Source organism: Catharus ustulatus, chromosome 4 (assembly GCF_009819885.2).
Source record: "Catharus ustulatus isolate bCatUst1 chromosome 4, bCatUst1.pri.v2, whole genome shotgun sequence".
Lineage (NCBI taxonomy): Eukaryota > Metazoa > Chordata > Aves > Passeriformes > Turdidae > Catharus > Catharus ustulatus.
Genome location: NC_046224.1, coordinates 15592042 through 15614258, shown reverse-complemented (window position 1 = coordinate 15614258; position 22217 = coordinate 15592042). Strand labels below are relative to the sequence as shown.

General features: G+C 37.2%; 1 protein-coding gene across 1 annotated transcript in view; it reads right to left on the bottom strand.

Moving 5' to 3' along the window:
- Nucleotides 1–6590: 6590 nt before the first annotated feature.
- Nucleotides 6591–22217, bottom strand: part of CPNE8 (copine 8) — a 75235-nt gene continuing 59608 nt past the window's right edge. Inside the window, exons 16-20 of the mRNA XM_033058973.2 lie at nucleotides 20617–20744; nucleotides 17175–17277; nucleotides 14490–14547; nucleotides 11822–11895; nucleotides 6591–8342 (exon numbers count right to left, since the gene is read on the bottom strand). Of these exons, the coding sequence (XP_032914864.1) occupies nucleotides 8154–8342; nucleotides 11822–11895; nucleotides 14490–14547; nucleotides 17175–17277; nucleotides 20617–20744 (552 nt within the window). The 3' untranslated portion in view covers nucleotides 6591–8153. The remainder of the gene's footprint in view (nucleotides 8343–11821; nucleotides 11896–14489; nucleotides 14548–17174; nucleotides 17278–20616; nucleotides 20745–22217) is intronic.

Here is a 22217-nt window from a genome sequence, read left to right as displayed (position 1 = left end):
GCCTGGGCAACATCTGGCTCTGCAAACGCTGCCATCGCTGCATTTGGGCAAAGTGACTCCTGCCCCGTGCTCTGGGACTCCTGCAGCACCAAGAACTCCACATTCATTTCATGTGGTCTCTTCCCATCAGTCCCAGACACCTGGTGTGAGAGGGTGCCTCTCCACCCGGCCTGGGGTGAGGGGAGATGTCCACAGGGAGCGGGGGGGAAGGAGCTCCCCTCCATGGTACTGGCTTGAGGATGGGAGAGAAGGGAGAAAAAGGAGGAAGAGGAGGGCAGCACCAACCCCCAAAGTACAGCCATACTTTAAACATCCTCTTTATCCTATTTCAATCTAACAGGTTTTAAATAAAGCAACATTTCAGTTGAAAAAGAGTTTGTGGAAGCCTGGTACTTCCTTGCAATGATAGGCAACAGAGAGATCTATTGATAATGACTCAGTGCATGCATGAACGAGCATTTAGAGTCCTTCTGTACTGTGAAATACCTGACAGTGCCAGGAAAAGAACCCTCACTAGTACGGTGGGTGTGTGCTCAAAGACATTTCTTTTCTTGCTAATTCTCCCAGGACAGTGGGAAATGTTGCAGTGCAGCTGACAGCACATCTCCAATAATGAAATGCTGCGATTCAGTGGTTTTTCACACTCACAGTGGCATCACCTTCTTCCTGCCTCTATTCTTCTGAGAGGCTTAGCAAGATAAAATAAGCTACTTCAGAAGCAACGGTGATGTGTCTGCAACTGAGGTGTGGGTTTGGTGTTATGTATGCTGGAAAACCTCTTCCTATGCTGGAAGGCACTCAGCAACAGGTAAACAGCCAATTTCATTAGCAGAAGTGATTTTTCCATAAAGTCAGTTCTAGTGATTGAATCACTGAGTAAAATGCTAAAAAGCAGTTCTATTTCAGGCTTTTTGTAGGGCTAGCACAGTGGCATTTGCTGAGATTTGTATAGGTCTGAGTTATAGAAAGGAGACAAGTTTAGAGGTCTAGATAGGAGAAAAGGAAGATGAGTCATTTAAAACCAGAGGGGTTCTTGTTATCAAATACTTATAATGGTTACAACAAAGCAGTGAATGTCTGCAGCTCCAACTGGAGGAGCAAACCATGAGATCAACAGAAGGTTAGTGGGGCAATTACAGCCTGCATTGTAAAGTAATTTCCCCTCCACACAAAGGGGGCATTTATTTCTGAATTTTAACATGATAAACATGAAAAGCACAGATTTAAGGGCATCTGATAATGTTAATCCAATGATAGCTTTAGTCCAACATCCCTTAAAGATTCTTCAACTCTTTTATACAGAGATTTGCCTGTTATCAGTGAGTGAATCAGAGATATGAGGCAAATACCAGTTCTTGTTTCTGAAGGAACAACAAGTTCTGAAGGAACTGCATGTTTTAGTATAGCCTAGTGCTGACAATATATTGTGTGTTGATCCTTTTAAAGGAGTTAGAGGGAATATAGGAATCATAGGGGAAAACCCCAGAAGGGTTTTACTGGGTTTTGGTTGGTAACAACCATTGACCAAGTACACCAACCCAAGGTGCCATGACTGTAGAATTGGCTGTACCCAATCATCAATGGGACAGTTTTACTGCTGCAAACACCTTGTTGCAAAACCTCAGGTTTACAGCTGGGGACTCCCATCTTGCTGTCTATTTATAATGATTTGCCTGGCATATCCTGCTTCTCACCTGACCTTCACCACAAGACTTTTGCCTCCTCATAGCCTTTGGTCACACACAGGGGCTGCTCACCTCACCTGCCCACTGGATGCAAATCTCCTAAGAGTCTCTGTCTTCATGAGTCTCTTGAGTCCATGACTTTGGAAGCAGGTGACTGGAAGCATACATGTCTTTTAGACAAGATCTTACCAGGGCTTTCTTCAGCCCTCCTGGTGCTTTTTAAATCACTCATCCACTCCAGTCCTCCCCCTCTGCATTATCCTTTCTTCTTTCTTAATCAGCCCACCTACCTTTGCAGGACTGACAAAGGGGATTTCAGGAGGATATTTAACTATTTAATGTATTTTTCTCTGTTCAGAAAGAAGCTGCACAATTAGGGAATCCCCAGCAACTCTCACCCATCACTGCTGGTCTTTGAGAACAACCCCCCTTGTACAGACACAGTTATCACAGTTACTCCTTCTGGTAATCTGCATACAAAACACACCCAAGTGCTTTAATTTTTTCCTCACAGGTCAAAAACCATCTGCTTTTTTTGTGTCCTGGACTCTTTCAAAATTGTCTGTGTTGTCCCTAAAGTGTGGCCCCATGGACCAGACAGTGTCAAGCTCAGGCTTCAGCACAGCTTAGCCTGGAGAAATAATCTCTCTTGCCATATGAACACAACTGCTGTCAGTATCTTCAAGGGTGATCTTTGCTTTTTATGCAGCAGTATCACAATTTGATTCATGTTCTGTTTGCAGCCCAGCTGTAATCCACACATTATTTAGTCCCAGACTGCTGCTTATAAAGGTATCTTTTATTTTCATTCCATTTGTGCTTATTTATCTCCCTCCTGAATGTGGTGTTTTCCACCATTTTTTCCCCTGACATTCCCTCCAACTCAGCAAAACCATTTTAACATTTATTCAGGCTTCCCAGCCTGCAGTCCTGGTAAGCTAATACTTTTATTCACTTTATAAATTTAGCATCTAACTCATTTACTTACTGCATTAATGACATTTGCCAGAAACAGTCATGAGAGACTCCTGCTGGCCTCTCTTCCTTTCCTCCAGGTTTGACTACCTATTGATATTTTCCATTCCCTCCTGCTCACAGAAAGCCATCCACCAAGGTTGCCTGGTCACTCCTGTACTTCCAGGGCCTTTCTGTCTGTACTGGGGAAGTATTTAATATTCTCCACAGTCTGCAATAGCCCTTTCCTCGTGGAAGAGAGACAATTTTCTTCTTGAATTCCCTCTGGCTGGTGATTGTGTCCTGATGGCCCACTCAGTTTAAAACACAGCATTCAGTGCTAATCACTCTGCACATCCAGTCAATTGCTTTGATTTCATGATCAGCCTGAAGCAAAGCAAACCACAGAGCAGCCTGTGGCACAGGGACACACAGGTCCCTCAGTCATTATGGCAATCTTGCTCTTCTCAGAGCTGGCCAGAATTTTTGCTCCCAGGGAAACAAGGCAGTGCAGCAGTGATGGAATTGCTCAGGGCACAGCCCCAGCCCACTGAGGCTTGGGCAGGTTCTCCCTGTGGCACACACTGCCCAGGATCCACACTGCATGACTGCTGAACAGCTGTCTCACAGCACCTGCACACCTTCTGCAGGATGGCATACCTGTAAGAACATCAGTCACTTCAGTGCCTTTGATGGTTTGCAAAACAAAATCATCAAACAAAAATTCCAATGATGAAATTTATTACTGTCAAGTGTTGGCTGTAGGCATATGCTCCAAACTGAAGTACTCCACACCTTTTCTTTAGATGCCAACCTGAAAGTACACCAGTCATCTACAGTCACTTGCACACTCATGGCAATGCATAACGCTGGCTGGAAAGAACACCTGAAATTATTCCCTACCAACTCAGTGGCAAAGAAACAAAAATCCACCATGGAGTGCTACAGAAAACATGAACAGGTGCTATGAGCCCATTGTACGCATTTTCTGCAGCACCCCATGGCAGATTTTTTAAAGTGCTGTAAGACCATGGATTTTTAACTGCTATAAGCCCATTTGAAAGTAGAGGACATCGCACATGAAAAAGATGAACACTATGAAACAGCAACCCAACAGTGGGAATGGACAAGGTCTGTCCTTCTGAAAATACTTCTGCTGCGATGACATCCACCTGCTTCCCCACACACACTCATCCAGCAGGGCTGGTCCTGGTCTCACGCATGACCCTTGCCCTGGTAGCTCAGAGTTAGAGATGACCTCGGGTGGGGAGGGCAACCCCACAGAAATCTTCCCTGATCGCTTGCCCAAATTGTTCTGACTGTCCTCAGTGCCCCAACTGTTCCCTCAGAGTCCTTCCAGTTGATCCACGTATTTGAAGTCTCAAAACTGGACCTAGTACATTAGCCAAAGCCTTATTATGTTGAGATCATGGATTATCTCAAGTGGCCATTATTCAGTGCATTTACTCATGACACCTTCTCCTCAGTATCTGTTTTGTGATCCACTACAACCTCAGACACTGTTTTAAAGAACTGTTGCACAGTGCTGTAACTGTGTGGTAGATTTTTGTTACTCCAGTACTCTTACCTATTTGCCCTGATAGAATTTGCTCCTCTTTTAGGCAATTTTTCTAATTCATAAAAATATTTTCAAGTTTTAATGCAATTTTTGGAGGTGATTAAACTATCTCCAGTTGATATAATCCAATAATTTAATACCAAAATATTATATATTGCTTCATCAATGGAAATGACTGAGTAATACCAAAAGCAAGACAGGTCCCTATGGAACAGCAATTGTTCTATTTCTTGAGTTTGATGATGGAAGACTGATAGCATTTTTCTGAACAATCTAACCAGCCTGATAGTACTTCACAACACTTCAAACAAGGCTGGTATCTTCTGCTTTGCTTCTAATATGTCTTCTTGAAGCAGCTGTTTCTTTTTTATCCTGAAGCTCATTATATTGCTTTTTAAGAAAATTGTTTCAAAACTGTGTAGTAGTAGCAAATTCTTATTGGTAGGGGTAAACCTTAGTCTAGATTCACTTATTTTTAATTGGCTCTTTAATTCAATGATTATCCCTCTCCTGTGAAGCTTGAAGAAAAAAAACCCATTGAATATTTAGGTTTTCCCTAATGGACTAAATGCTCATTCTTTTGTTAAACAATTGATTTTCCTTCCCTTTATACTAGAGGTTTCATTAGGCTTTAGTGGTCATAAAATTTTTGAGGTTTTCTATTCTTTTTTACACAAATCTTGCTTTTACATTTATACATAGCTACATATTCTTTCTATTCTTGTCAAATTTTCTCTTTAAAGAACTTCTGGCACAATTAGAATGACCTCTTACTATGGTCCCAGGTTTCCAATGCATTGGTGTAACTTCTCATTTTATTAGTTCCTAAAGATGATAAATAATTTATCATTCTGTTTCAGCCATTTTATTAAGTACCCTGGAGTGAATTTCATCTGCTCTTACTTAGGTGAGAATTTCCAGCTTTTCAAAATGCAACTTTTCAGAGAACACCACCCTCCTGAATCCTCTCCACCTCCATCTCCTACAGACACTTCCCTGTGGCACCACACAACAAAATCTTTTTGTAGACCACTGAGCTGATTTGAAGTCCTTGTAAATTCCACTGTATAGCACTCCATCTTTGCCTAAAATTACAAAATTATATTTTGTAACCAAGAACAAACCAGATTCTTGTTCCAGATTAGCAAACAATTCCTCACTAGTCCAAATCAAACCTATTCAATCACTCTTGAATTAGACTCCATGAGCCAGTGTCCCCCTCGTTTGTAGGAACATTTGTGCACTTTGCCCCACCAGAAAATTTTCTGCATGTGTTACCATGACAATATCTACTCCAAGATGGGTACCAATGGAAGAGAGCTTTTCTCAAGGCCAACAGTTTCTCTGAGAACAACACATTTGTCACATAACATGTCACATTTTACCTTTCATAAACATAAATACTCTCTGCTACTCCTCAGGCATGGTGAGTTAGCAAGTTTTGATAGCAGCTAGCATTTCTTGGGAAGGAATAAGAATTTCGTGTTCCATTATTCTTGAGAATAAAGCCAGGAGTAAAAATGGCCGCAGGTGATCTTTTGGAGAAATTCAAGCTCTGAGCATTAACTCTCATCCCAAATCTGGAATAAGAGTTAATATGTGATTCTATGTATTGATTCTCACACACTACAGATTCCAGATGTCAAGCATATAGACAGGGAATTCCACGGGTCTGGGAAGAGCCCTTTCCCACTGGAATTCTCACTCCACTTATCACAACTACTTCTTTCCATTAAATATGTTACATTTAGAACCCAATACTGAACAGGAAAAAAACCCAAGAGTGTATAATAGAACAGGTAATAGAACAGACAAAATAACTTTGATGAAGTAATACCATTCTTTAAAAGTTCTTTTACTTGTTAAATTAACTGCTAGACTAGTTTTGAGACTAATCTTTGAACTAATAAAAGGTACTGGCTAAATGAGAGCTAATCAATTACTTTCTACTGAGTAAGTTTGTTTTCTGGCCTATATGTTGAATACATGGTCCATACATGGCCCATTGGGAAACAATAAAAATATCAGCATAAAGATTTGTCTAATCAAATGAACAACAGAAACAAGGTATAACTCCAGTTTTTTTAAAAGTGCCACCACTGACCGTGCAAAAAATAAAACCAGAATATGAAAGGAGAACACCACCACCACAAAGTAGATTTAAACTGACTCTTTATGATGCACTTTCATCAAAATTTGTAGTTGCCAAGTATCAAATTTCACTCATGCAACATCAATCCACTAAGAAATACATATTTTGGTGAGAAGATTAAAGTCCATATTTATGTAAAAACTGTTTCAAAATAAAAATAAAACAAGACTTTTTTTTTACAAAAAAAGATTTTTTTTTGTTTTTGTTAACAGAATAATTATTTGGAAAATGTAATTTCCCACATGAAATAGTTAAAGGAAGTTAAATATATTTAAAAATGGAAGATTCTGCATTTACATAGTTATATGCCATTAATATTGAAGATATGCTTTCTGGCAAAAAACTTCTCATGCTTAAAAAATGCACCTTAGTTTTATACTGTACATTACAACATATGGTAGTAAGAAACAGAATTAGTAAACAGGTTATATGCAAAGAAAAAAGTTACATATACAAGACAATTACAACTGACACAAAAAAAATTTAAAATGTTCAGTTTAAACAGTATTTGAAGGCAATTCACAATCATTTCAGGAGTTTTGTGAAATTTAAGGCCATTAGTTCTAAATAAAATGTATCTGACACAAAGTCACAAAACTGTGTATTTTGTACAAAATATACATGCAAAACCATTTTATAATTATATACGAACAGGCATATAATAAATTTTTGGGGTAATTCCGTACACAAAATTGTGCACAAAGCAACATAGTTGTGCAATTTTTAAACCAGTTAACTTCATTATTCATGCACCCTGAATGAAAATGTGATGAAATGACAATATTAAACCCAAATATTAAGAGTCAGCATCCCTTTGAATTGGCAATCTAGACAAAAAAAAAGATCTTAAAGATTTTTTTTAAGATATTAAATTTTTAAAGTTTAAAATTGTCCACTATAAAACATCTGTTGTAATCACTTCAAAAGACATTTTTGATGCAAGATTTCCAGTGCCTTAAGGAATGTATGACATGATTTAACAAGCTGAGTGAGTCAACTATAATACTCTGATAGTTCTGGATTGAGGTAATTTTCTTTAATTAATTATAGCAAGTAACTATTCTAATTTGTTTCAGTAGTTAGTTTTAAAAATTGTAAACTTAGATAAACTTAGAAATTGGAGAATCTCTGAAAAAATACACATACCTCCCCCTCAGAGTCTGGAGTTAGTTGTAAGTTATGCAATTATGCTATTCACATTTTGGAGTTTAAATTTTCAGTATATGAGATGAATGGATTACTGAGCACTGATTGAAGAACTTCAGTTACTTTAAAACACATTGATGTATTTGTCCTTTTCTTAGCTTTCATTTGTATTTGTCTGGACAAACATTCAAAGAGATATTGCTTCTCTTGTTATCTTGTGACAAACTATTGCAAGCTAGAAGACAAGTGAGTCAATATTCCAAACTTTTATTTTTAAGAATAGTTATAAAAGTACTGAAATTTAAAAATAGTAACATGTAAACATTGATACAGAGTAATAGCATTCCTATACATTTATGTACACACAGTATTCAGAGAGGACCCAACCTTCTGAGTTGAAAACCTGACTTGTGCTTTCCCCCTCCAATAAATACATCAAAAAAGTAGGGTGTTTGGATTAAAAAAAAAAAGTCTCAGAACATCAACATCTTGCTCCTAGCATTTAAAAGCTTTACAGTTGCTTATGCAACTATAGGAGAATTTTGGTATGTGACGAGAACTTTTCTAGCTCCAAAAAGTTATCAGAAGCTTCTGCTGCATCCAGAGATTTGTGAAAATGCTAAACACTTCAGAGCAGTCATATCTGAGTCTGCAGCACGTGAATGGGGGGTGTGTAGGGTGGTGGTGCAGGTGATGGCTTTATTCCTCTGACTCTCATGTAGGACAGAAACTGCTCTGGGATTTCAGCCAACACATCCTTAGCAAGTCTTGCCATGCTTAACACGTGGTTTCCGCTTCTGTCAATGTAATCTCGGAACGGCACAAACTACAAAGCAAAAGAGATGCTCATCCAGGACATCATGCAGACAAAGAATATATCTTAGAGTAATAAAAATAACAAAGCTTAACCTAGGGAGTTAGAATACATGAATATGTTACCTTACACATGTACATACACATACGTTGCATTTTATGTGATATATTTTCTAAATACACATTGTATCTCATTTTTTATAGATCTGCCTTCTAATAGAAATAGTGTAAGGCTTTCACTTGGGTGAACTCCTTCCCATGAGCTAGCTCAGATTGCTGATTACATGCTTCACTGATATATCTGGGTTCTCTCTCAACCCTTTCCACGCAAGAAGGTAATTTTGTCTCAGAAAGTTATTCTTAGCTTACATTCCCTGCTCCTGGGGCTACCCACCAAACTGCCTCCACTCTGGCATTTGGTGAATACATTTTTTTGACCTCTTAAGTGAACAAAACAGAAAGGATGACTTAAAATTTTTTACCATTTTGCATTATACCTAGTGGAACTATGAACCACCTGAACACTTTTAATATGAATCTAACAAAAGCATAAAGAAGCTAAGCAAAAAGGATTGGATCAAAAATGAACTTGTTATGTGGTATCTGTGATATCCAGATGTTAACACCTAAACCAGTTACCTGCTCACCCCAGCTTGGATTCTATAATACTTAATGAGAATCTTGTGCTACTGACATACAAAAAACCAAAACAAAAAAACCAATCCAGTCTCCTTGATTTTTTTCCTTGTATGAAAGTACAAGCAGCCTCAGTTCAAGAGCATGTGTCCCATCCTACGAGATCACCTCACCCAGTAGCCTGCAGACACGAAATCTCAGACCACTGTTCTGTAGCAAAGTGGGGCTATTTCAACAGTGCAATTCTTTAGATGCAATTATACACCACAGATAGCCTGATTTAGCTCTTCCTCGCCTCTCCTCCCGCTGCAGAAATGTCAGAGGAGCTGCAGGAACTATGGACAGGCAAGCAAACCTAGAGATGTACAAGGACAGCTGACATGCAGATGGCAGAGGAATAGAATCAAAGGTACAAGGGAAACCAAAGGGAAACTGATGAAATGACAGGTGCTTTTTCTATAATTTAAGAGTTTAATTTAAAAGGCTAATATGAAAAATTCTCAGGAGAAGCAACAGGTGCATCACTACAAGTAAATATTCTCCTATAATGTCTTAAATAACAAAAGGTTAAAAAAGGAGCAGAAATTAAACAAAACTGGGGAAGAATTTGAGCACATTTAATACAGAGTTGCTACAGTATGTATACATACTAGTGAGGAGGAAATAGTAAAGGACATGCCTTTACATGAGTTGCAGTCAGTAGTAAATAAAACACATAGTGACTCACTGTTAACAAACTTTTCCTGTACTAATTTAATTAAAGTATTTTACAATACTGTTAAAATTAATAGGTGATTTTACTAGTTAATTTGAATTAACCTAATACACAAAAAACATAAACTTTTTATATTTGAGTAGTTAGTTTTATAAAGACAAATCAGTTTTAGCCTGCTAGATACAAAATAAAGGTCAAACCAAACTTAGAGGGTTTGACAGAATCCCTTTTTATTTAGTTAGTTAGTCTATACAGTAAATATTTGCTAGCATTTAACAGAAAAAGAGCACAAAATAACATTGTCTTCAGGTAATTCAATACGGCACCGGACAACATTATGATTAAAATATATAAATAATAAATATATGTTTTATTACAATTCTGATATGCAACGAATTCCAAAGAAACACAAAAGGGTATTGACTGCATTTCTTTTTTTACTTTTCAGCACAGGTTATTAATCTCTGATGCAAAGCATTTGCAGAAATCTCGTTTATAACATGTTAGAACTCTATCCATTTATGCTCTTTTAAGTTTTTTGGGCTGCCATTATTAGAGAAATTATGTTGCTTACATTTAAATGCATTTAAACCTAAGTGCAATGCATGCCAGAGACACCTGAATTAGCTTTAGAAAATCTGACATGGCACACAGGGCTTTGCAGAGATACTAGCTTGGGGTCTGCCCCACACACTGCTCTGCTGAAAGCACTGACATTTACAGAACAACAAATTACAGACTGCTCCTCTCCAGCCCAATATGGGCACCAAGGAACACCAAGGAACAAAGGCTTTGAGAAAATGACAAAAAATTTCTTATCTCCTCTTCAGCTGTCTTACATCATCCCTACTTTTAAAACTACCTGACAACAAAGACCAAAGAAGCCAGCATGCTTTACTCTTCTAAGAGTTTTGGTATCTCAGTTTCTCATCAGTTGTTATCTCTGTATGGTGCACAATTGAAAAAACTATCTTTCTCAACTATTAGAATTCAAGAATCCATTACTTTCTTTAATGTATATCCATAGTCTGAGGGTAATTTAATTTCTGTCATCTCATGCTCATTTCTGATCCCCATTTAGAAAAAAAATAGAGAGGGAGTTTTAATGTAGTATGCAAGAGAACTAAAGAAGACTGAAAAAAAAATCTGATCCTTTTCACTTCCATATATTTATGTAGCTTTCTTTATTTTTGTATTCTAATAAAACCAAACTATAAGATCAGGTGTCAAATGCTTGTTTTGAACACATCCTTGGATTGAAATATTACATCCATCAGCAGTTATCAATCAATCCTGAAACATTCATGTATCAGTATTTGTGACATTAAACATTGTGAAAAGTTTCAGTTCCTGCTGATATAAATGCAAACAAATAAACATATCCCAAAGTTCATCAGCTGCCATCTGACCTTAATTATTATGCAGGATGAGCTATTGATATGGCTCAGTTATTCTCCCTCTGTATATATTCTACTAAACAACAATATAAAAATCCAACCCATCTTGAAGAGAAGGAAGTGAAAATAAATAAGAGGAAAAATAAGTGAACACTATGAAGTTTTACAAAGAGGAGGAATAAAGGAAGAAGACGAAATGGCAGATCTAAGGTGAGGTTTGGATCCAAGGATCCTGTCAGTGTGTAAGAGGCATTTGGACAATGCCCTTATTAACATGCTCTAACTTTCAATCAGCCCTGTACTTAAGTGGCCAGGCAGTTGCACTGGATGTCTGCTGTAGGTCTCTTCCAACTTAAAAACTCTCTTTTATAAATGTATTCAGCCACTACTAGGAAAATATGGCTTCCATATAAGATTTACTTTTAGACAGATACCATTTTTTCTAGAAGCATCGTGTTTCTCCAAATTTTCAATAGCTAACTCTTCTCCATGGCTGTATAACACCAAGACTTTACAACAGTGTCCTGCCAGCTAGGGGTCATTTCCTAACAAATGCAAATCCACTACTGTGTGTTATAAAAAGGCTTAGAGCTATCACAGAGTTTCTGAGCTTGTTATAAACACCTCAAGATAAAATATGCCAGTGCTAAGGTAAAATGAAAGGCAGGAATACAGACAGAAATGAGAATTCAAAACAAAGAGGAACAGTAAAATCTAGCCATGAGAATATATTTTCTCTCCCACCTGCACAATGTCTCTTTCTGCAAATCTTCCTCTTGAAGAAATCCTCACTACATCCCCATCCAGTTCTTCCATTGCTTAAAAAAAACCCAAACAATAAAAAAACGTATGAGTTCAGGTACAGGATCATCTTACTGAGAAAAAGTTAAGACAATTTACACTTTTGAGCAATAAAACCAAAAATTCTTTGGGTAATTCAGCTAAGATAATTTGCATCATAAAATACATCATGTTTTGTAGCTGTTTTGTACTTTTTCACAGTGACAATACATACTTTTATCTTTACTGTCACCTTCAGAAAAGAACAGACTATGGCAAAGTTTTTATCCTTTCATCTCTCAAAACAGCAAGTATATCTGGTTTTGTAAGGTAATACATATATGCTTTTAGAGGTGGAGAAGCATTCATCTTCAGCAGCTATTGTTACAGAAGATATCAGAGGATACAGCACAAAGAGGCAATAATTCACAATCCACACTGAAAAAGCAGTATTTTCTAATGCTAGGGAATGAGAAGTGCTTAAAAAAATTATTAAATTTATTGGGCAATTCTTGTATCTTCTGAGCAGGATACAGGAAAGCTCTGTTGTCCAGGTACCTGGAAGCCATTCTGGGCAGAAAGATGTACCTGCTCTCTTGCCAGTGTTGAAACAGATGGATTTGGGATCTCAGATTATTGCTCAGATGTTGGATCTGCAATTCTACAAACCTTCTTTCAGTGTACACTATGAAAATCAAAGCCCTGCACCACTGAGCTTCTCAGGGGTTTACAAACTGGGTGAATTCACTGAAACCAGCACTTCAAAACCTAGTTCTTCTGAGCATATTTGTTCAAAGAAACAAGTCAGCAGAGCATGTTGCCCAATGGTGCTGTTGCAAAAACACATATTCAAACCAAGAGACTGAAGTATTTGAAGGAGTTTCACTAAAAAATTCCAAAACAGACACAAAACACATCCTGCCCAAATGAAACTCCAACCTAAAAACAGTATTCAGGGAATATCATATTTGCTTAGTCTGTTCCTAACATTCTGTAGGAAACTACCCATGACCAGATACAGAATACTGGGCAAAAATGCTCCTGTTGTGACCTGTTCTAGTCCTCCTCACATCCTTTAAGTAAAGCTCTGCCACAGGTGTCATCTACCCAAGCTTCAGACTTTCAAGAACCCCTCTGGTGTCCCCCAGGGGCTGGGAGATCCAGGGAACAGGGAGATCTGAAGAGGAGCAGCTGGGTCTCTCTAGGGCAGAACTGAAGCTGCAGGGGCACTTGAATGTCCAGACTGTGCCTAAACATCACCCCCCTGCAGACACACTTCTCCAGCACCACAGCAGACATGGAGTCTGGTGTGTACTCCAGGAGGAGCCTCTGTAGGTGGAAGTAATTTCTCTGTCCTCTTGGGCACTGAGGGAATAGAGACTTGGCATAGACCTAATGGGTGAATCTCACTGAGGACTGTGGCTCCAAAGATGGAAAATGTAACCTGCAGTCCAAACAGAATCCTGACTTCAGGAAAGGGGGAGGGATGGCACCCCAAGAACATGTCCTGACTGAGAAAGGGGGCCTGGGCAAATCCAAGGACTAGACAAACAGGGAGAAAGGGGAAATGCAATGGAGGGCTGAGAGAATATAAGTAACACACTATTTGGACCATGTTGCAACTCTCAGGAGCAAAAATGAAGTTTACAAATCTCCATCATATGCATTTATAAATATAAACTTAAACTGTGTTTTCTCACTGATTGTGGCATACAATAATCTGAAGTGTAAGTGTTCACCTGGACAATTTCTGCATGGAATAAGACACTTAAAATTACGACTAATATACCACTTGCCAAACACAGTAAGAGTAATGCTTGCAATAAAATAAAATAAATTTTTGTCTTACTTTTTCCTCTTTTTTCCTACATTTAGAGTATTTGTGCAAGAATTAACATGTACAGCCATCAGTCAACACTAAACATCTGTGGTAGTAGTACTAAGTATATTTAATGTACAACAGAAGGCATACTGTTCTAACCAGATGTACTAGAATGAAAAAGAAAGGATATAGGACTTTGAGGAACAGACACACACAATGTCTACACTTCATAGTGCAGTGATACATACTTACTAAATTAATACAAATAATGGAAGTAGCTTAGTTATTGCAACAGAGAACGGTGTTCCAGAATATCACAGAAAGAATATGTAAACAACCTGGTAATTTCTCTCCTGCTGTATGTAATATTCTGTCAATGCTGCTGCACAGTAGGGCTCACTTGTGTTACCAAATGAAGCCCTGTTCAATGCAGATCACCCCAAATGTATTTATTTTTCTCAAGATTTTATTACAGCAGTAAGATCAATATTTCCAGTCAACTGACACTTCATGAGGCATCTAAATATTTGTGTTGAAGAAATCTAATATTGCTTGAGTATACTTACTTTACTGTAAATGCTGAGCCCCCATATGGTTCTGACTTGAACAGAGAGCCTGAGGGGCTACTCAGCTCCACATGGCAGCATGTAATCACACTGAGTTACCAATAAATCCAGCTGGAAATGCCAACAGCACTCACTCCTCGCTTCATATAATGCTCTTTTAAAGACCAATATTTGTTTGAAAAGCCAGATATTATTAAAATGTAAGCAAATATTAAAAAAATAGAAAAAACACTAGAACACTTACCATCAAACTCTGCTGGTCCTACCCCCACTATGATTATGGACATTGGAAGCTTTGAAGCCTTCAAAAGAAGAAGAAGAAGAAGAAGTTTAGTGCATTACATAACCTCTGCCAATAATATGAGATCTGAGAAAAAAGTGAACAAAAACCACACAGAAATTATGTTTTAAAGAACAATTCCCCCCCCAAAAGTTGAGTGGTATAAACTGTCTGCTTAAGTGGTACAAAACATTTTGGATGAAGATACAAAGGCACAGGATTATTTTACTTTTTCAGTACCAAGTCTTTGAATCATATAGGATGCTAATTAAAGACAACAAATTATGTTAGCATTTAATACTAATATGACAACTAAGAGGAGAAATTTCTCTTAGAAACTTTTGTAAATTGACAGTAACTATATATACCTAATTAGGTATATACCTATTAGGTATATAAATATATACCTAATACTGGTCTGACATTTATTTAAATACCCTTTGCTGTCTCTTGATATTACACAGCTGCTTGCAACTATTTTGTACATTGATCTTATGCCAATTTTTAAAAGAAAACAAATAACCTGTTTGAGCAATATGTGTATTACATTTATCCCATTAATGAAATTTTAGCCTAGTCAATCATCCATGCCATAGAAAAGCAAGATACAGAATTGGCCTATGGTAGGATTTTAAATTTTACTTTATCTTTTTCATTCAAAGACGATATCTGGCTTTTCCTGAATAAACTGTGTAAAATATTTAACATTACAGAGACATTATCTTAAGTACTGGACTCTCCTGTCATAATAGTAGCACCAGTTTATAGAAATATAGTGAATCTGCCTGTGATAAAGAAGGTATCAACTAAAACCAAAGAACATTAAGCAAATTTCAGGGCTGACAACTTATTGAGATAATTCTGATAATTCTGTTGTTTATTGAGATATTCTGATAAACCATAAAATGACTACAGTATTTTAAACATTAAATAGGAGTATAGACAATTCAAAAAAATCAGATGTACACCTTCTGATCTCTTAGAACAGAACCTTCTGTTTTTCAGATATTTTCTAGAATGCTATTTCTGGATTGTAAAGAAAGTATCTTTTAAAGAGATTCCTACTCACACAGACACAGAATTATGTGATACAATGAAATATGAAACAGTAAGTAGCAAGGACAGCATAAAGACAAAGAGTTAAACTTTTGCATATAAACTAAAGTGTTGGCATTTCCTGAATGACAGCATAACCTTTACACAGTTTGGTAAAACAGAATGTGTCTGACATATATGCTGTAATGAGAAAAGTGCCTAAAAGCACAATTAATGTTAAAAATTGAAATTGAAATTCTGAGTTTTATACACATCAAGATGCATTGGACATCACTGCCCTTTTTAGTATTATGGATATTATTAAGACTGAAAAAACTGCTATTGAATAGCATTAATTAGTTCTGTCATGGAATACTGTGCTCACACTTCAAGAAATATGCAGAAAAATGAAGGTTTTTTCATAAAAGACCAAGACAGCAAATATTCCCAAACTTCCAGTTATTCCAAGCTAACAACACATCTGCTGTGTTTCTAGACAATTGTAGAATAACAGCCATTATCCACTGAAATGAACTATTACTGAAAACAAGGTTCTTCTGCATGTCTTAGTGGCAAATGAATTAATCTTACAAGGTATCAGCCAACTGCACTTGCTGGTCTCTTACTGCACAGATTTTAAACAGAAGGGTGAGTCAGAATCAAGAACTGCTCTTTTTTTCCTCCACTTTTTGTGAGCCTTTTAATCACCTAAAAGCAGCTCATCTAAAAGAAATTATGTTTGAAACTTCTAGGCTGGGCTAGAGAATGAATTTCCAAGCTTACTAATACTCAGTGTGTGTGCTGCAGGCTGGGACTCGAGGGCATCTTGCTCCCCTCAGTAAGAGGCAGAACACTGGGGCAGTATTTGCATGGTACCCCACAAACTGCAAGAGTATCAAATCCCTCAGGAGCTACTGAAAATGGGTCTTCAAAACTATGCCACCAAATTCTACACTATTCACTTGGACATGATGCTAAATTAATGTAGGCTTTTCAACTCACCACTTTGCTGTTACTCAGATCCACTGTGGTGTGTTAAAAATGATTGGTAGAGCTCTTTTCCAACCATGTCAACAAGAGTTTCTGTGTGTACTTTCATTGAGATTTCCCATGGGCAAAAGCACAATAGAACCTGCTCACAATACAGAATATTACCTACACACATGGCAGTTTTGAAGAGAAAATACTGAAAATAATGCAGAAACTAGGAAATATGGAACTTACAGAGTTTTGGGGGACTGTTTTGAGGGAAATCATATTATTGGTATGCCTGCCATTCAGGACTAGAAAGTTGGAGGCAGTTATATAAAGTGTGGGGATCAAAGCTGTCTGCAATTATAAGATAGAAAAGAGCAAGGATGCTTGGTGGGATGTGCATAAGGAAGGAGGAGGCAAGAAGTAGAGAGGAAAATCAAACAAACATACAGTGTTAGGGAGAAGAGTATCATTTGCCACAGAACACTACTTAATTAGGTCAAGTTCAACTTTTGTTCTCTTTTAATCTTTATTCATAAACTTTTCATGTTTGGTGAAAATGGGCACATATGGAACAAATCTAGTGCCTCAAATATGAATTCCTAGAAAAATACTTTCAACACTTCCAGTAATACTTACGTTTACTATGGATTCTTTTGTCTGAGCCATATCAGATATAACTCCATCTGTAACAATGAGAAGAACAAAATACTGGGAGCCATCTTTTACTGAAGCAGCATATCTAAGGGAAGAAAAACCAACATCATAATAGTAAAAAAAAACCTTTATAAAAGGAATTAATATGAAAACAAGCTGTATTTGTAAAATTTTACTACCAAGGACTAACAAACATAACACAGTGAATTTCAAAAGTAAAGACATTCATAACTAAGCCAGACATTATACTCTTAAATGAGAAAACTGGAAAAACATAACTAATACAATATTGATAATCTGCATGTTGCATGTTGATTTGTTGCATCAGTGAAAAATGGGAACTGAAGCACTACCAAAAGGAGCATGGACAGAATGTGATTTATAGAATCCTGAGACACCAGAAATCCTAACAGGTATTACCTAATAGCTTCTTATGAAGGGTATACATGAATATTGACTGGTTGGGTTTATAGCACAAATAAAACTTAACAGGAATCAACACGTTGCCTTTTTTTTTTTTTTACAAATCCAGGTTACTTACTGTTGACCATGATTGCAGATTTATAGTTCACATTTACGTGCATATTTGCAAAATGGCTGAACATGTACCCTGCAATCCTGGGTTAGATATTAATTTCTTTACACCCACAGATGTCCGTTCCTTCAAGACTCAAGCTTCTCCTTGTGCTGTTCAGGAATGCAAGATAAAATACACCCAAGTGCCATTCCCACCTCAATCAAAGGACCCAAGAAACAACTACTTTTTGAAAATGAGCAGCTTTGGAAGGTTTGCAGAGTCCTGAAAGAGAGGGAGTCCAATCAGCCTCCCTAAATTCTATGGTCTGAACAGACGAAATTTTATTTGTGATAAGATATTTGTTGCTTCACAGCCACTATAGTTCCTACTTCTATAAAGGCTCTTGGTGCTGGGAAGAATTAAAAAAGTAGAACCTTGTGCAGTGAGTTGTACAGAGAGCAGCAAAAGAAAAAAATTAGTTGCTATAGGAATACTTTTGAATACATGCCCAAATACCTAACATGCCTGTCAAAGAACTCACTATTTTTTGGTCACTGAATATGAAGGGCCTGGTTCACTGGACAGAGTATGTTCAATGATGGCCATGATGCCTGCATATGCTTTCAAAATTCTCTGATGGTAACACAGTGCATTGGCAAGCAAGTACTTCTGGTAAGTTGATAAGTACAATGCTACAGCCACAATGTTTTATAGGAGTTTGGAAAAAGCCACAACTAGCTCACAGAACATCACATCTTCCACTCCCAAGACACAGATGGGTAAAGAAGCCATACAAGCAGTGAACCCGTTGGATATCACCTATCAGCATGCTGGCAGTAGAGAGTGATAGTTAAATACTGAGAGTAGCAAGACCTACATTTTCATTGCCATGCAGAGACTTATCTCACTTTTTCCCAATGTTTATAAACTTTTCAATGATGATTGCATTGACAAGGTATGACAAGAGAGTAAAATAAACATTATTTTCCTATTAACACTGTCTACATAGGTACACTGAAGAAATGGAACAGAAATTCCATTATTTCAAATTTTTCACAAACTAAAATGCTTCAATCAAGAAAGATCTTATATGAGGAGGGGAGATGAGAGATGACACTAAGTTGAATCTGGTGTAGTTTAGGTAACTCTCTAACTGGGGAGAGGATAAAAAAATAATCTGCCTAAAGAGTTTCCAAAGAATACCAATATCACAACAGGATAGTAATATCTGGCATTGTTTACAGAGATTCATCAGAGGCATTCTTTTAAGTAGGAGGGATGTGGAAAGAAGACATTTCTTTGAGGCTGAAGGTAGGTTCAAAGAGTAACTGCAGGGCAGCACCATGTCTATGAGAGTCACAAGAATAATCAAGAAATTGAACCTCAAAGGAAAACGGTGTTACTGAGAACGGGACTGATACACAGACTACTCTAGGGATAATTATGGAGTAGAAATCCTTGTGAAGACACTTAGCTTTCCCACTATAATGTAGTATGATTTGCTAGCAGGAGGAGCTCCTAAAGTTTGCAACAACTTGATATTTAGACAAAAGTTCAGTGGAAGGACTACTAATACTGGTGAACTGCAAAAGTTGGCAAATATTTCTGAAAAACAGCTGGTGAGAAAAAGAACTAATTTTATGCCAATGCTTTGATAACATTGGACCAAAAATTTCAGTTTTTGCAATGAATAGCAGGCTTGAGATAAATTGCCAAGTTCTGAGTCAGGCATCTCAGCTGCTATGACCAGTTCTGAAGAAAAAGAAAGAGCCAGAAAAACTGTCAGGTTAGATTTCCAGATAATGTGGCATTAGAAGACATTGAGTGCCACACAGATGGAAAACTGCTACTGAAGAGATCATGTCAAAGGAAAGATTAAAGGAGACAGCTACTTTCAGATGACAAGCAATGTAATATACATGTACATAATTTTAATGATATGATCCAAAGACAAAACTAACCCTAATGATAAATAGCTGAAATCAACTATCTAGCCATGCCAGAGGGCACAGAAATTTGCAAATTTTCACCAGAGAATTTGCAAATTATCTGCTGGACTGTAGAACTAATGACAGCAAACCAGATAGTATATAAATAACACTTGCTATTAAAATTAGCTATTTTGCAAGCTCATAAATAAAACATTACCAGTACAATGACTTATACATCCCCACTTCTTTATTTTGTAACCAGTAGTTCTTTGTGTCTATAAGTAAGGTAAAATCTGTTCAGTAAATCACCTAAACCATATCACTTTCCTATATAAATTCAAGGGAGGTATTATACTGCCAAGGTCTTGAGCTCAAGATTGTAAGTCAAGATCTTGTCTGTCAAAATAAGTCAACATTATCTTTCTTAGGAAACTTCTATAAACATAAGAAGGTTTTTACTTTGAGGATTTGGATGAGGTGTTGCATAACAGCACCATGGCTCCCCAGTGGTGACAGCTGTATCACTGCCTTAGAAGTGGCACTACCAGCTGGGAATCACTGTCACAGAGAGACCTGCAAGATTTTGTTGGCATTTGGGACATTTAGACATTACAGAAGCTACATATATAAAAATTTTTGATAGATGCATGTATTTTCTGTGAAACAGTAATTCTGTGCTCTAAAGGACAAAAAAGAAACATGACATGACAAAAATTTTCTTTCCTTATGATTTCTGCTAAGATTTTGACTCAGGCTGGCCAACTGGATCACTTGCATTTCTTTTTAACCAGTAATTAAATTCTGCATAATAGCAGCACATGGTCTTCAAACCTACACAAAGTCACAAGGTAATCATGGGACTGAATAAACAAAACAACTGCCAATAAATACCTTTCTCTGTAACTGTCAGCCTTCTATATGCATTTGTTGTTCTGACATGAAGAAGTTTCTGCACAGCACCTATTGTGATGCTTACCTGGCTACATGATTAATTACAGGAGCAAAGTTTGTTGGTCCATAAAGCTGTACACATTTTAGACTCCTGTAATATGCCTCCATTACACCATCGATTCCATGGCAGTATGGATTTTGAGGGTTTCCATTCTAATGAAAACAAGAGATGATTAATCACTGCAAGTAATTGTGAAGTAAAAGTTATGTAGGTTAATGAACCCTATCCAGTGAACATTTTTAAAAGGCAAAGACCTAAGCATTCTAAGATCTATTCAGAGAGTTTACTACAAATGCCCAGTGCATGTGCCATGTCTGCTTGTGAGTGCTAACTGCTGAGCTAAGGAGGTTCTATCAGCCCCAGAGTCTGAATCATTGGGACTGGTTCCTAGGCATAAATACCATCTCTAGTGTAATTAAACACTCCTTTGTACATACAGCAGTAACAGGCATTTCCCTGTGTGGATTTAAGGTATGACTTACAGCTCAGATATAAAAATGGAAGCATGTTTAGGAGCACAGTTCAGACTCAGTGATTTATTCTTTTGAAAATGTGAAAAAAAAGAAAACAGTAGCCAGATCCTGAGGTTCATATACTTATAAGAGTGCAGGGTAAACAATAAACTTTTCATTGTTTTAGCCCGATAATTCTGCAATGAAAAATTTATTTTTGACCTGGTATAAACAAATGAAGGAAGGAATTTACTCTTTGGGAGCCCAAAGGGGGACTGTAAATTCTTAGGGTAGGCATTTTACTACCTATCTCCGTAATGACTCTTTCATGAGGATACCTATTTACAGATGGCAATACAAACATAAAAGCTGAATTCCAGACCAATGTCAAGCCAGGCAAATGATCTATGTAAGGCTTCAAAACCTTTCAAGTCATTCTTCTTTCATATGCCAATACCTCATTAGCTCAGTGTGCCAGTACCTGGTTCTGAGGTGAAGTATGCTTGCCTGAGAATCTAGAAAACCAAAGGGGATTTTTGACAGAATTTGTCTAAAACATTAAAAGAGAGTGCTGAAAACACTGCTTAGCATTATGTGGGAGACACCTATAAATGTTTATGTATGGAGGAAGGGAATACACACACACACACACACACACATATATGTATGTGGTGCTTTTTATTCTGTAGAAGTGTCACAAATGCCTCAAAAATTAACTGAATTAATTTTAGAAACATCCTTAAATCTGAAAGATGTATCAATATATTTGAACTTGCTATATAAAGTCCAGTTTGCCATTTAAATGAGTATTTGCAGCTGCACCTGTTTTAAATTACTATCTACATGGAAAACCTTTCCCTGAGGTAAGATATGTTGCACTCTTTTCTAGCACAGGCTGACAGAAGAAATATACATCTACAGTCACCAATCTTCTGCCACGTCTTTGGAGCTATCTGATTAGAACTTCCCTGATATAACTACATTTGATGTAATTCTGCCAACTTTATCCTACTCTGAGAAGAACAAAAACCTCAAAATAAGTGAGCAGATAAAATACCAACACTAATCACAAGCAACAGTTATACCAGATCAACCTTTCTGGCAAATCCTGGGAGATTTTAGGTTTGCAATTTAACTGACCCGTGGACCAATCTCAAATTTGTTCTTATCAAC